The 13113-nt window shown below is 46.6% G+C and overlaps 2 protein-coding genes across 2 annotated transcripts; both read right to left on the bottom strand.

The window, feature by feature from the left end:
• Nucleotides 1-1728: 1728 nt before the first annotated feature.
• Nucleotides 1729-3464, bottom strand: EDB93DRAFT_1095928 (uncharacterized protein; the record flags this gene model as incomplete). The annotated part of the gene is made up of 2 exons (XM_041446745.1): nucleotides 1729-2911; nucleotides 2962-3464. Coding segments are annotated over 2 exons (1686 nt in total), but the record flags the coding sequence as incomplete, so codon positions are not given.
• A 6060-nt stretch (nucleotides 3465-9524) lies between these two features.
• On the bottom strand, nucleotides 9525-12439 carry EDB93DRAFT_1095925 (ATP-NAD kinase-like domain-containing protein; the record flags this gene model as incomplete). The annotated part of the gene is made up of 7 exons (XM_041446743.1): nucleotides 9525-10432; nucleotides 10482-10671; nucleotides 10727-10803; nucleotides 10854-11316; nucleotides 11369-11609; nucleotides 11663-11801; nucleotides 11860-12439. The coding sequence occupies 7 exons, from the start codon at nucleotides 12437-12439 to the stop codon at nucleotides 9525-9527; spliced, it is 2598 nt and encodes an 865-aa protein (XP_041301390.1).
• Between the last annotated feature and the right edge of the window lie 674 nt (nucleotides 12440-13113).

The raw sequence follows: 13113 nt of genomic DNA, 5'->3' as shown, positions 1-13113 counted from the left end.
GTCTGTTCACAACAGGGGGACACATTTATAATTCTCGCTCTTACCAGGGCACCAGACTCGGTGTCCCTCATGGCAATCGACGGAGCGATCGCTTCACAACCGCAATACAAGGCACCATAGTATGTGATCCGGCTATGGAAAACAGATATTATCAACCGCAAGATCTACTTATCGGTAGCCATATGCATTATAATTGGCGCTTGTAAGGTAAGCAACTTGAAGTCTCGAACGAACATCCAATCTAAACTTTTGGATCTTCTAGATCTAGTGAAGCCCAGCGGGCCATACATCCACAGGTGCCACTCCAACTCCGATCCTGCATTCGTGCATCGTATAGCTGATAGGCTATACACTGGGGGTGCCCATGAGCCCAAGTCGCTAAGCCGATAATGTAGCGTATATCGCGCTCGTGGACACCCGCTGCATCACCAACCCCGCCGCTCTCGAGCATTCCCTCCAGCTCCGTACTACCAACTATCTTATTCCCATCTGCGATACGGAATTCCATTCCTCCTGTGTATGCTGCATTCTGGTATAACTTCTCATGGGGAGTATATCCTGCTTCCGAGTCGTGCAAGCAATTACTGCAGTGCTGACGGATCAGGGCATATACAAACAAGGTATCAATCATCACATTCAGCGTGCGGGGTCCATACGGTAACAATGTAGACACGCATTCTGTCGTACTGTCATTGGGGTCACTGATTGGTGAGTACAAGTGCGTACCACAAGAACCGCGCTCAATTCCTTATCCCAACCAATCTAGGAAAACCGTGCTGCTAAAGCAGAACATCGCCTAGATTGCGCACAAGAAAAAGTCCCATCGGATTGTAGATGGTGATGTTGATTGGATCACAGTGACACTTCAGGTGTGTGATAAGGTTATGTTGAAAGTCACAGAACAGAGAGGCGAGTTGGGAGAACTTTGACTTTCTTTTTTTTTTTTTTCAAAAGAGAAGAAAGAAAAAAAGAAAGAACAAGTTCATACGGAGCAGCCCATGATAGTGTTGTACCTGCACAGATGTCAACCGAGAGATTTGTACCCTTGGCATCAATTTGGTGGTGCGATTAGAATGTTTAGTAATTGTACCGCTTGTGACAGCGAACGCTAGCCGTGTACGATTACAAGCCTCGAAGTATCTGAAAATTCAACGTTATGATATGTGATTTAAATTGTTATACAGAACAAGCGTCACAAGCCAATCAAAACTAGGTCTTAAACGGAGAAGTCACGTACGCGAACAGGTCCATAGAGTCATCAGAAGGCAACATAGCCGCAGGCGAATAGACAGATAGTTTCCGAGATAACGATGGCTGCGATCGTTTGGAACTGGACAAGATGCTAGTTGTAGGGGATTTAAAATCATGTAGATCAACTCTGTTCTTTTGAGCGTCCATCAGGATCGAAGAGAAGTTAGAGTGACGTGGTCTGAGTGGTGCTGGTCGACGTTCCGCCAAGGGCGAACTTGGCATTAGATTCTCTTTCTCGTTTTCTCCACTCCACCAAGAATGATCATTTGAGTCTTCCGCAAAGTTTTCGCTTCCTCGTGAGGAAAGCGAAGAAAGACAGTCGCGAGTCCTGGGTGTGGTAGGCCTCGCCACAGACCTCGCAGATTTGTGTGGAACTGCGACACGAGAGGAGCCCTGAGTTACATATCGATGGGTGCCTCTGTGCAATAAACGTTTAATGAAAACAGGGCTCTCGTGCAAAACAACGCGTGCAATCTTCCTCTTTTTCTTCACTTGAGCAGGCGTCTTGCGGATCCAGCAGCCAACCATTTCCTCCCACTCCCATTCTCCACTCGGCCGACGATGGTGCACACCGCGGGATCTCTTGCTCTGTCCTGGTAGCCGAACGGCTGGGCTGCTATCGGATGGACCAGCTCCGAATAACCGGCGTTCGGCCTCGTCCACACCATCGATCAAGAGAAGCTTAAATTTCTGAATCTCTTTAGAAGTGCCTTTTGGGGTGCTCTCGAAGACACGAAGGGCGCAGGCCCACAGGGAAGCGTCCAGCTGTAGTAGCTTGTGTGTTTGTAAAGTTGACGAGGACTGCTGTAGCGATGTCATAAAATCTTGTGCGGAACCTCGGTGCATATGTTCAACGAGGCGAGTGAACGTTGTAGGAATAGGTGAAACCTCACGAAGCAGATCCAAGAGACATGGATCATAACCCGCTAGTGAATATGTAATATGAAGGTGCGTGGCGAGTATCGTGATTGCGTCAGGAAGTTCGTCTTGAGAAGGTTGAGGTGAATCACCCAGTCTCAGGGTATGCATTCCGTAGCTTCGACATCGGTCGAGTAACATAATGATAGAGTCAATATCAGAATGGCGAGATTCATCTGCAAGTTCTGCGGAGGTGCTAACGGTGACCGCAAACAACCTGTTCATCCAATCACGCAAGCAGTAGCGAATAGCCGCAATATCTAGGGTTTCCTTCTCCTTCCCCTTTCCAGACCGCGCCGGGCAATAATCATGTATGGTTTCGACTAGAGAATCCATAAGGGTAATAAAAGAGTCGATGTCGGTCACTTCAACGCCGCGAGAGAACCTAGCGACCGCTTTGCATCCCCATAAAGAGACATCTTGTTGAGATAGAGTATCTGCGACCGCTCGCGAGAACGTTGAGACTGAGAATAACGGAATAGCATCAGAAGGCATTATTTCGCTGTTCCCAGATAGCCACCGAGCGAGAAGATCGGAAAGGTAGGAGACATGTCCTAGGTGCGTGATTGGAGGAGGAGATCCGGTGGACAGAAAGGCAATATTAAGGATTATGTCGAGCAAACGACGCGATTCGTGAACTAGACAAAATGACAAGCAGATGTCCAGAAGAGTGCTGATAAGCGTGTGGTGATGTGGACAAATTGCTAGCACAAGGGAAAGTGCATGGGACGCGATGGAATGTCTGCAAGGGAGACAATGAATTTTCGCAGATGAATAACCAAGCCCACTCACCGTCGATAGTAAGTTGGGATGGCGTCATAGATGTCTTCCATAGTTTTCATCAGCTCATCTTCATCTACCACCTCCTCTTGACTGTCGCGCATTCCGATGCCACTGAGCGGAACATTTTCTCCAACTACGAAGCAGCACATAGCTGCCAGGCTGGGGACTGATTCCCCTGGCACCGTTCCGTGCGTGACCTGAAGGACACATCGAAAGGCATCACAAACTGCGTGAATCAAGCGAGAGAGCTCCAGGTCTTCTGCTTTGTCGAAATAGCTGAACCTCCCTCTAATGGCAGAGGACGGTTGAGGAAGGAGGGTAAGTGGTGGAGGGGAATCAAGTGGCCAGACTTGACTATGTGACGAGTATGTGCTGCGAGACGCACTGTGCCGAGCGGTGGACAACAACTTGCTCAAACTCAAGCATTTGTTGCGCAAAGGTCTCAGCAACCGGTTAATGCGTGACGTAGTGAGGTGGCTACCATTGGTATCAGTTGCTGAACAGATTATCATGAGAAGCTACCTCTCTTTGTTGCACTCGAAGAGTTTTGGGAGGGGATGCGGAAATATAATTCACACGAAGCAATTGAAGCGCGTAAGCCGAACTTGATCTACTACTTCCAAATGACGGCTTCCTGGAGCATATACACTACTTAACTTGATAGTTGTGGTAAGTACTGGCACAAACCAGTCGTAACTAAAACGAGATCGAAGGGAGCGCGCTCACTCACAACACCACATCTTAGGCTTCCAGAAAGCATCCTAACTCTGCTTGCAACGAGAACAGACGAATTTCTATACAATAGATGGATGGGTCCTGGTGATGTTCTATTTGGCGCACAGAACTTGGCTGATCCTAAACTAGGTCCAGAATCTAGCAAGTCCAATATCGAAAGGTGCATTAGTTTATTGCTTACGATGAACCAGTCGATGGACAGCGGAGTATGCACTAGAACAGCAGACATTCAACGACGACAACACTTTCACGGTTTGCCTGAACTAAATTTCACCTTCGGCATCCCTTCTCACATCTACAATGGTCCCTACTGCAGGTGCATCCTTCACTGGCGCTAGTGCTGCCTCTGCGTTGTCATGTAGCTCTGGAAAATGTACTTCACAAGAATGCATCATTGGTGATGCAGTGGATGGCGCCGCGCTCACTCTGATCTCAGTGCTCAGTGATGTTTGCTGCTACAGACGAGGTGAGCAGCCACACATTTATGTTTCTGGCCAATCTCTTCGCGCTCAGCTTGTCTATGGAGCGTCTTTCACGGATCATAAACCATGTTCCTGTATCCTTAATGTGCGCACACACACGCACTGCATCATTTACTAGCAACCTCAGAGATACTTCAATTTTGAGTTCGGTTCGATGAAATTACGCTTCAACAATGACCGATCTGTCCATGGCACATATTTTGTGAATGGCAACTTGTCTGAAGCAGATCCTTGCGACTGAGAAGAAGATGCCGGTACGTGTCCTACAAGCAAGCATCCAGGCGTTCGACTTAGACGAAGCCTTACTAGTAGCTATATGCCCTCTCAGATATCTCCTTTCTAACGACAGGACGCTCACAAACACCGCATGTAGTAGAAGAAGGCATTTGAATGCTTCACGCTGCCCTTCTAGACACGATAGATATAGCTGCCTTTGACACTATTGCTCATGAATGTGGCAAGTAATAATTCCATACCCACAAATTTTGCGGCTGAATGATGAGCCTTCAGTTACTCTGCGCTCCAATGTTGCATCTACAGCCTTGTCTAGTTACTGCAGCTGCCCATCATTCGCGCACGCGGTGTTAATATCCGAGAACCATTTGGAGTTCAGTCTATCTGCAGGGCACACCGGACATGCTTGCACTACCAGCGGCGTCATTTACCTGTTACCATTGAGATGTAGATTTGTTTTGCCTAGACATCCTGCTTACAACCCTCGATCACAGGCATTTCTTCATTTCTATCAGAGGCCTTGTAGAAATGAGGAACACCTGATTGAACAACGTGTCACATTGCCCTAGTTATTTGCTTCTTGACTGCACGATCACCACTGTGAAAACTGAGGCCTGAGATGTCAGAACCCTGTCATGACACGTAACACAAGAATTCGACATCCCGGTTGCATCTGAACATGGAAAAAATGTCTTCATCGACGCGCCAGAGCACTGATAATTAATCAGGGCATTTAAAATGATGTATCATTGGGAAAGAAGATCGAGTTGCAAGAAACTCTCCCGAACTTGCTGATAAGTTGTGTCGTTGAGAGGGCCCTCGTAAAGTCCATTGGGAAATTCTCAATTGTATCTCGAGCAGCGAGCGATGCAGAACTCATGGTTGAAACTCAACATAGCGCGCGTACAGTCTGAGCGAGAACAGATGCATAACTTGTGCTATATGATCGGAACTACCTCCGGCACGACCAGTACCTATCAAATTTCACAACTCATCGCTTCGCTCTGCCAGCCACTTCGAGATCGACCTGGCTACACCACTTTAGTATCCGTGGCAGTATATGCCAGGCTGGTCACGAGCCTATGTTAGTCTAACGACGTTCCGAATGTAAATCGTCTAGGGGCTATGCCGACATCGGCTCCTTGTTATTGAGAAATCCATCGCCACTTTGAATGCCAGCTGTCATCAGCTTATTGCAGAAATCATTGGATGTATCAAGAATTGACAGCTGGTTAATTTGGAATATACATCCCTGTGGACCTCTTGAGTACTCTGCAAAATATGAAATATAAGAAGAACTGTGCATGAAATGCGTTGCGAGCCATGCGGAAGGAAAGGGATGTGGAATGTGTCACTGGTTGTATGTTCGAAAAGCAACTTGAACTTCATATCATGACGGATAGGTTCTTCTCACATAACCTGAAGAGTAATATTCAGCACATGGTATAAAAACCTGTCTTCCTGCTGTTTCATTCAGATCAATTTGACCCCATATCACATTCTCACAAACAATGCATCTCTCCTTTGATAGCACTAGTATCTGCCAGTCCCATCATTGACATTACCAACAACTGTCCTCAAGAGTGCGGTTGGCACACTTGCTGCCCTGGGCAAACGTGTCAGACACTGGTCTCAATGGAGACTGTGAGTGTATAACTATTTTGCGTCTTGGATTTAACCACACGACTCACCGGCGTGATAGGTTTCATTCGTGTGTCAGTGAACTACAGTGAGTCCTAGTCATGTTTCTACTTCAATCAGCATCGATGCACTGACTCATCAGTAAACTATAAATTTCCCACACATCATAAAAATGATGTAGTGCCCTAGCCTCTTGCACTTGTATCTCCGTGACGGGTATGGGGTAAGAGTGGCATCAGCTGCATCTATCAAGTTTTATTCTATGGTTTCTAGGCACAGGTATCATTCTGACAATGTTGTCTGCGAGCCTTCGACCACTGTTTTCATGAGGTTTCTACAAGGAGCACCTGATTGAACTGTCTGATTGCCCTACTTTCTTGCGTCTTGTTCGATCATCGCATGACCATCACCATGAAGACTTAGGACCTCTTCAAGACACGTAGCACAAGAATACGATATTTCGGTTTCATCCAGATGGTCCGAACATGGAAAAAATTCCTTCGTCGAGTCCGATGTTGGTTATTCTATAAGTATTCACAGCATGGAATCCACGACACTGCAGTTTACTATATCAGCTAGGCCGCCATCAGTTTCTGTACCTGCAGGTGTAGACGAATCTTTGATCATACAATCAAGCACGCTCGATTGCGCATTCCGAGCACCAATAGCATCTTGTGAGGTGGTCCAACGATGCAAATGCAAATCACTCAGGGTCTGGCACGGCATTCGCTCCGAGTCCTTTCTATTGAAAAGTCCGTTGGCACTCAGAACGTCAGCTGGCATCACTTGTTGCAGAAAATATTGGACGTGCGAGAAATTGACGGCTCGTTAATTTGGAAGAGACGTGACTGCATACTCCAAAGAGGTGGAATTAGGATGCTCCGCTTCAACAATAAGTACCTCTTCTATGATATCCGTGTCCCGTTTTATCATTTTATAATTCCTCGCTCTGCAAACCTTAAGACTATCCATCCAATGATTATTGAGGAAATAGTCACCAGTTTTTGTAACAGCCAAAGTGAGTTGTACACACAAGATATGAAACGTAAGGGGGATTGCGGAATGAAGTGTATTGTAAATCTCGAGGGCATGAACCATCACACTGAAGGAAAGAAATATCATAATTTAATGTTATGAACGTGTCACTAGTTGCTTGTTCGATAAGGGACTCCAAATGGATATGTTCTTCCTGCATCACCCGGACTATGAAGAATAATATTCAGCGCATAGTATAAAAAGTCGCTTTCCTAGCACTGTCTCATTCAGATCGATTTAAACCCATATCACATCCTCACAAGCAATGCATTTCTCCTCTATCCTCGCCGTTGCTTCCTTGATAGCACTAGTATCTGCCAGTCCCACCAACATTGATAGTACCACAGGGTGTCCTTCATTGTGCACGTCTCAAAGCTGCTGCCCTACGCAGAAATGTATCATGGAGGGCCTGATATATGTGAGTATAAGTATTTTGCGTCTTGGATCTAACAGCACGACTCACCGACGTGGTAGCCCATCTGGACGTGTGTATAGGACGAATGAGTGCCGTGTTGTGACAGTGAACTACGGTGAGCCGTGTTTCTACTTCAATTGACATCTGTGCAAAAGATGGCTGATGGCACGACATAAGAATTACTGGTAGTTTGATGTTGAGTTCACTAATGCCGCTCGAGCAATGGAGATTTTGGAATAGGGGAAATCTTAAATACTTGAATATATAAAATATGACTGAAGTGCTTACGATTTTTGCAGTCTCGTTGTGAACATAAAAGCCCACTCCCCTCATAAGCGCTGTTTACTGGTTATGGATGCATTCTCAGCCTGCACCGGCCCACTGGGATGTGTCACGACCCCGCTAGATGGCGGTACAAACTACGAAAGCTTAAGATCCAGAAATATGAAATGGCAGTTGGCCGCCATGAGCTGTCCATGTCCTTCCAATCATGGATGTCTGGACAACGAAAAGATATAGATCTGCAAAGGGAAGTAGTACTACAAAGGCCATTATTATTGGAGTTTCGCTCATACCGCTGGACAACTACTTCTGATATGGTTAAATCAAGCGGTCGTAAGAAAAATTATAAATCAAAACTCGGAAACCAGAAATAAAATTAAGGAGCTCGGAATCAAAGACTACATCGCAAAATGTCGAGAGAAGTCATTCGGGAATTCGTAGACAATGTCGATGCTTTAATCAACATCGTGAAGAACACAGGCATTGATCTCGGGGTCAAGTGCTCTCAGCCTCGTAAAAACTGTAACAGCAGGAATAGTTGCAAAAGACTTGAATGTCTACGGAGGGATTTGAAGGAGATAACCTAAAACAGTTGAAAGGAGAAGAAGGATATGTGGGCGTGCGGAGTATGGTGCGGAAGACAGAATATACCAGTTGCACAATCTCCAAAATATTCAAGCTCGAGGAAAGACGAAAAAACTAGATGTGATCATTACTCACTGGACCGCCGCAGTCGCATCCATACTCCAATTCACACCACATCCGTAATGGATTAAGTCACCGCGCAATCTCTATTGTGTGCTTGTACCCACATTAGACGATTGCAAGCAAAGGCTTCATCAATCCACGCCTATATCTCGAAGGAAAGGCCAGTCTACGCAGAGTGGATGTGCTGATGAAATATGTCGTGCGAGAATTTAAGATCAGTGCGGATCCGTTCAAGTTGGGAGATCTTGATTGCAGCAACGAGAATAAAAGGAGGTCCTCACAAGCTCAGAAGCATAGTGGATAATGAAGTATTGCAATGGAACTCCAGCGCAACAAAAACCTTGGGGGAGACGACAATAGGATGCAAGAACTTATGCACTCGGAGGGAAACAAAGATGAGATCATCTCGTTGATGTTTGTATCTGCTTGAAGAGGAGGGAATGGTTTGAGAATGTGAGAGGCTGGATAACTTGGACGAGAATGGGTTGAGGGTGAATGGCGCCATAGAAGTAAGTGGCCACTGGCAAAGTATGGCAAAAGATGTCGACGAATGAGAAAAGCGGCAAATGGTATTATAAACACCATAATGATATGTGTAGGTTCTGCTACAACTTGAATCCAGATGGTGCGAGCATGTAAATCATCTAGATCTTAGACATTGCTGGTCACAGCCCACCAATTGTGAATCAGAGGAGAGTGGGTGCCATCCGAGCTTCTATATTTCGGTGGAGACTCCGTCGAGACCGTATTATCGTGGATGCATAGTATGCGTTTGGGTGTCCCTGCGGTGGCAGCCGAGCATAGTACCAAGTGCCTTTAATTACATAATTTACATAAACTGACGACTACATAACTTGAACATATAGTCAAGTAGAACCCACCCATGTGACCGGAAATCCATAGTACAAGTCAAGTACAAGTAACGATGCTAACAACATATAACTAGGGTGTCTGGGTATTGTAAAATGATTAAGTTAAAAAGTGGGAAGAAAGAGGGCAGCAGAAGAACGGTGAGAAGAATCCTAACATATTCTGAATGATCAAGGATCGCTGTCACTTGCATTACTGTCGGACTCATCGTTGCCCCAGACAGCAAAAGCGCGGGGATGATGTTGGTCGTAATCCCTCGAATCTACTCGGTGATGATTTCTATGACCCGAGAGTGTATCTGTGATGGTGGGAGTCTGAAGATTGTCGTCGAATTCCCTGTCTTTGGGAATACGACTACGACCACTTGAATATTGCTCCCGAGAATGAATATCATCCCGAGCACCACGTTGAGCTACATCCATAGTCGACAACGAGTCATCTGAAGAATTTGAAAGTGCGGGGGAAGGCGTCCTTAATTGATGGTCCATGTGGTAAGGATTGATATGAGGCGGACGATGTGCAGGTCCGGCGAACCGTCCTGGAGTATCAACACCAGAACGCAACCCCGACCTTGAACGCGAACGTGATTTGGCCGATCGAGATGATTTGAGGTGACGTCCTTGAGTGAGTGCAAGCGCAGCCAATTGCGGTGTTGAGACCAAATCTTCATCTGTCTGGGAGTCCATTTCCTCACGAGCTTTTGTAATACCGACTGAAGCATCTGTAGCATTTAACCCGTTCGGAATGTGGGTACCAGTGCGTCCAATGGTGGAAGCCTCGGGAGAAGAGTCATCGATATCAAATTTGTCATCTTCATCGTCAGACGTCTCATCTTCCTCTTCATCCTCCAAAATTTCATCGATTATATCATCCTGCTTCATACTTTTAGGCCTCCTCGATTTCCCCGTGCTGGATTTCTGTGACGGGCCCTCTTCAACTACGACAAACGATTTTTGACGCTCGCGTTCATTCCATTTTAGGGTTCGTGAGATGGCATGGAACCAATCAGTCGACTGTTTATCCGCGCAAACAGTCGGGAAAGGGTATTTGGAAGCAGTTATTTTGATATGGTCGCCCTCTGCAAAAGAAGTAAGCAACTGAACGAAAAGTGGTATCTAATGACAAACGTTGCAGTTCCACACGGCCCCGGCCGTCGAAAGAGACCCAAGCTGTGCTACGAGAATTATATGGGACACATATGCGAAGCTCCATACTGTCGGGAAGAAGCATGGGACGGAACGATAGTGTGTGAGGGCAGATAGGACTGATAAGTATTGCAGGTATCTCGGGGTGAACCAATGACCCTCCAGCAGATAACTACACCAAGAAAAGAGTTATATCGGTGACCAATTAGTGATCGTGTGAATCTTACCGAATAAGCAGTAGAACCGGTGGGCGTGGCTACACAAAGCCCATCGGCTTGCACGGTTGTCATATGGTGTTCGTCGCCTTCAGAATGATAAATATATATGCCCAAAATATCAGAGAAGGCAACGCACCAAATAATTCAAGCAAGCTGACATAGGGACTGGGTCCCCGGTCTACCACAAGATCATTGATGACCTCAAACGTCTCGACTGGCCTTGTGGTAAAGCACATGATCTCTTTGTCCTTCGAACACTTGCCACCCTCCGAGGTGGTAAATCCGCCAGACCAACCACCTTCGAGTGCCTCCCATCCTCCTTTGTTTACGTCCTTCATCATGATTTCACCTGTTTCACCCTTTTTCACGGCCTTGCGGCACTTTCCCTTGTCGAATACAGCACGGTAGACGGTACAAGTGAATCGCATGCGTAGGTTGACACGAATACCCGAGTCGATGGCTGAGTCTACAACCGCTTGATAGTCAGCGAAGTCAAAATTAGTGAGAAAGCCGAGGGAGCCGAGTGCGAAAGAGAGAACGGGAGGAACAATTCGCTGAAAGAGCCATGACGTGAAAAGAACAGTGCCATCTCCTCCGAGCTAAGTATTGAAATAAGTGGACTCGACGAGACACGTTAGGTGGAACGCTTACCGTAATGACAAAATCGAACAGATGTGGACTATTTCTGCACATGTCACTAGTCCAGTATCGTAGCTGACCCTCCTGGGGAGTGTTGAAATCATCTTGATGAGCGGATGACGATGTCAAGGAAGAGAGAGAATTGCTGCTGGACGACCGTCTTCGTGGGAGAGGCTCAAACAATTCTGGATGATCTCTCTGTAAGCCTTGGGCGTCAAACCTCTTGGATTTGCGCAGTTGATGATCTACATAGCTGGCGAAGTCCTCGTAAAACGCCCTGAATAATACACTGAACTCAAAACTCACACAATAAGGCCTCGACCCCCTTGGCGATGTTTGAGCATCAGGTATAATGCAAGCTCGCGTGTTAGGTTGATAAGGCGGTTATCCCTGGCCTTGGTTACGATGAGGACGCTCTGGATATTGGATTTTATTCGAGCACGCCCTGAAGGAACATGATTGTTGAGTGAATGGAAAAGTCTGAGAATAAGAACAGTACTCACCGAGTTGCTTGCTCATTTCACGAACCCCGACCGCCGTCTCTGCCAGCTGTTTCGTCAGATTGCCGCCATATGTATCGCCATCGTCATCTTCTGAGAGCTCATCAGCGTAAGGAAATTCAAGGTGGTGTTGAGGCTGATGATGTTGCTGAAGAGCCTTGGCGACACCGACGTCCGATCCTAGTACCTCTTTATCCTTTGCATGAACATCAAGCCAGTCCTGTACTGATGCTCCTTTATCTAGGTGTGAATGCACAAAGCAAGGTGATTTTGCAGACAGATTCCTGTGATCGACAGGCATTGTTAACGGTGAACTGGGACTGCAGCTTGCGCTCAAGCTTGAAGTTGATCTGGACGATTCGGTAGATTGAGGTGCCTCAAAGAGGTCATGGTGAATTGGCGCTGTGGGATTATCACCTGGACTTAGCCGTTGGGCCACTGCCTTTCCCGAAGGTGGCTGTTGCTCTACCACAATGTCATGATGCCATATGATGTTTGTATGCAGTGACGACAACGACGACAACAGTGATAGCCGACTGTTTTTTCTCGATAACGAGGGTCGAATCACGTTTTCTGTAGGCATGCCGTCCGCTCGTGCGTCTGCTGGCGAAATTGGTGGAGTGGAATACGTCTCAATCTCTTCAGACATTTCCGAGTCAGGCTGCCAGATATACTGTGGTCGTTCCTCGGTTATTATTGGGAAACGCAGCTGGGAAGTTAGTATCTCCTCTCATTCCCAAATGTCTTTACATTTATATTTGTCCGCTTCAGGTTTTCAGGCCTCGGTCTCGATAAAAGTCTCCCAGACGACTCAGATGCAGCCACCTTGATGGCTGATACGTCTCTCAATGGCACTGTCTATTATAACGCACAATGATTTTCATTTCCGGCCCTGCCGAGCATCGCCATTGGACATACGACATCATTTTACACGACAAACGTGTAGTCTGTTCTTCTCACAACCGTCCTGACCTCTGGGACCCTTCACACCTAAATCTGGCACTACACATTAGACGAGGCATCTCTTCCCATATAAGCATCGTACGAGGAACATTTGCATGTGCGCAGTCGTCCCTGTTTGGTTTCCAGAGTTGCCCAAACTCCAGGGACACCGGGGCTGTCCGTTTGATCATCTCTTGTCAACGTGGTTTTCCTGTGTGATGTAAGCGCACTGGCTTACTAGAATTCGCATAATGCTGTCTGAGGTACTAAAACACAAGCTTTCAGTATCACTGCATTTTGGCGGAACAAGTCATG

Source organism: Suillus bovinus (genome assembly GCF_016758785.1).
Source record: "Suillus bovinus strain UH-Sbo-P2 chromosome Unknown EDB93scaffold_130, whole genome shotgun sequence".
NCBI classification, from domain to species: domain Eukaryota; kingdom Fungi; phylum Basidiomycota; class Agaricomycetes; order Boletales; family Suillaceae; genus Suillus; species Suillus bovinus.
This window is presented reverse-complemented; position numbering and strand designations above follow the sequence as displayed.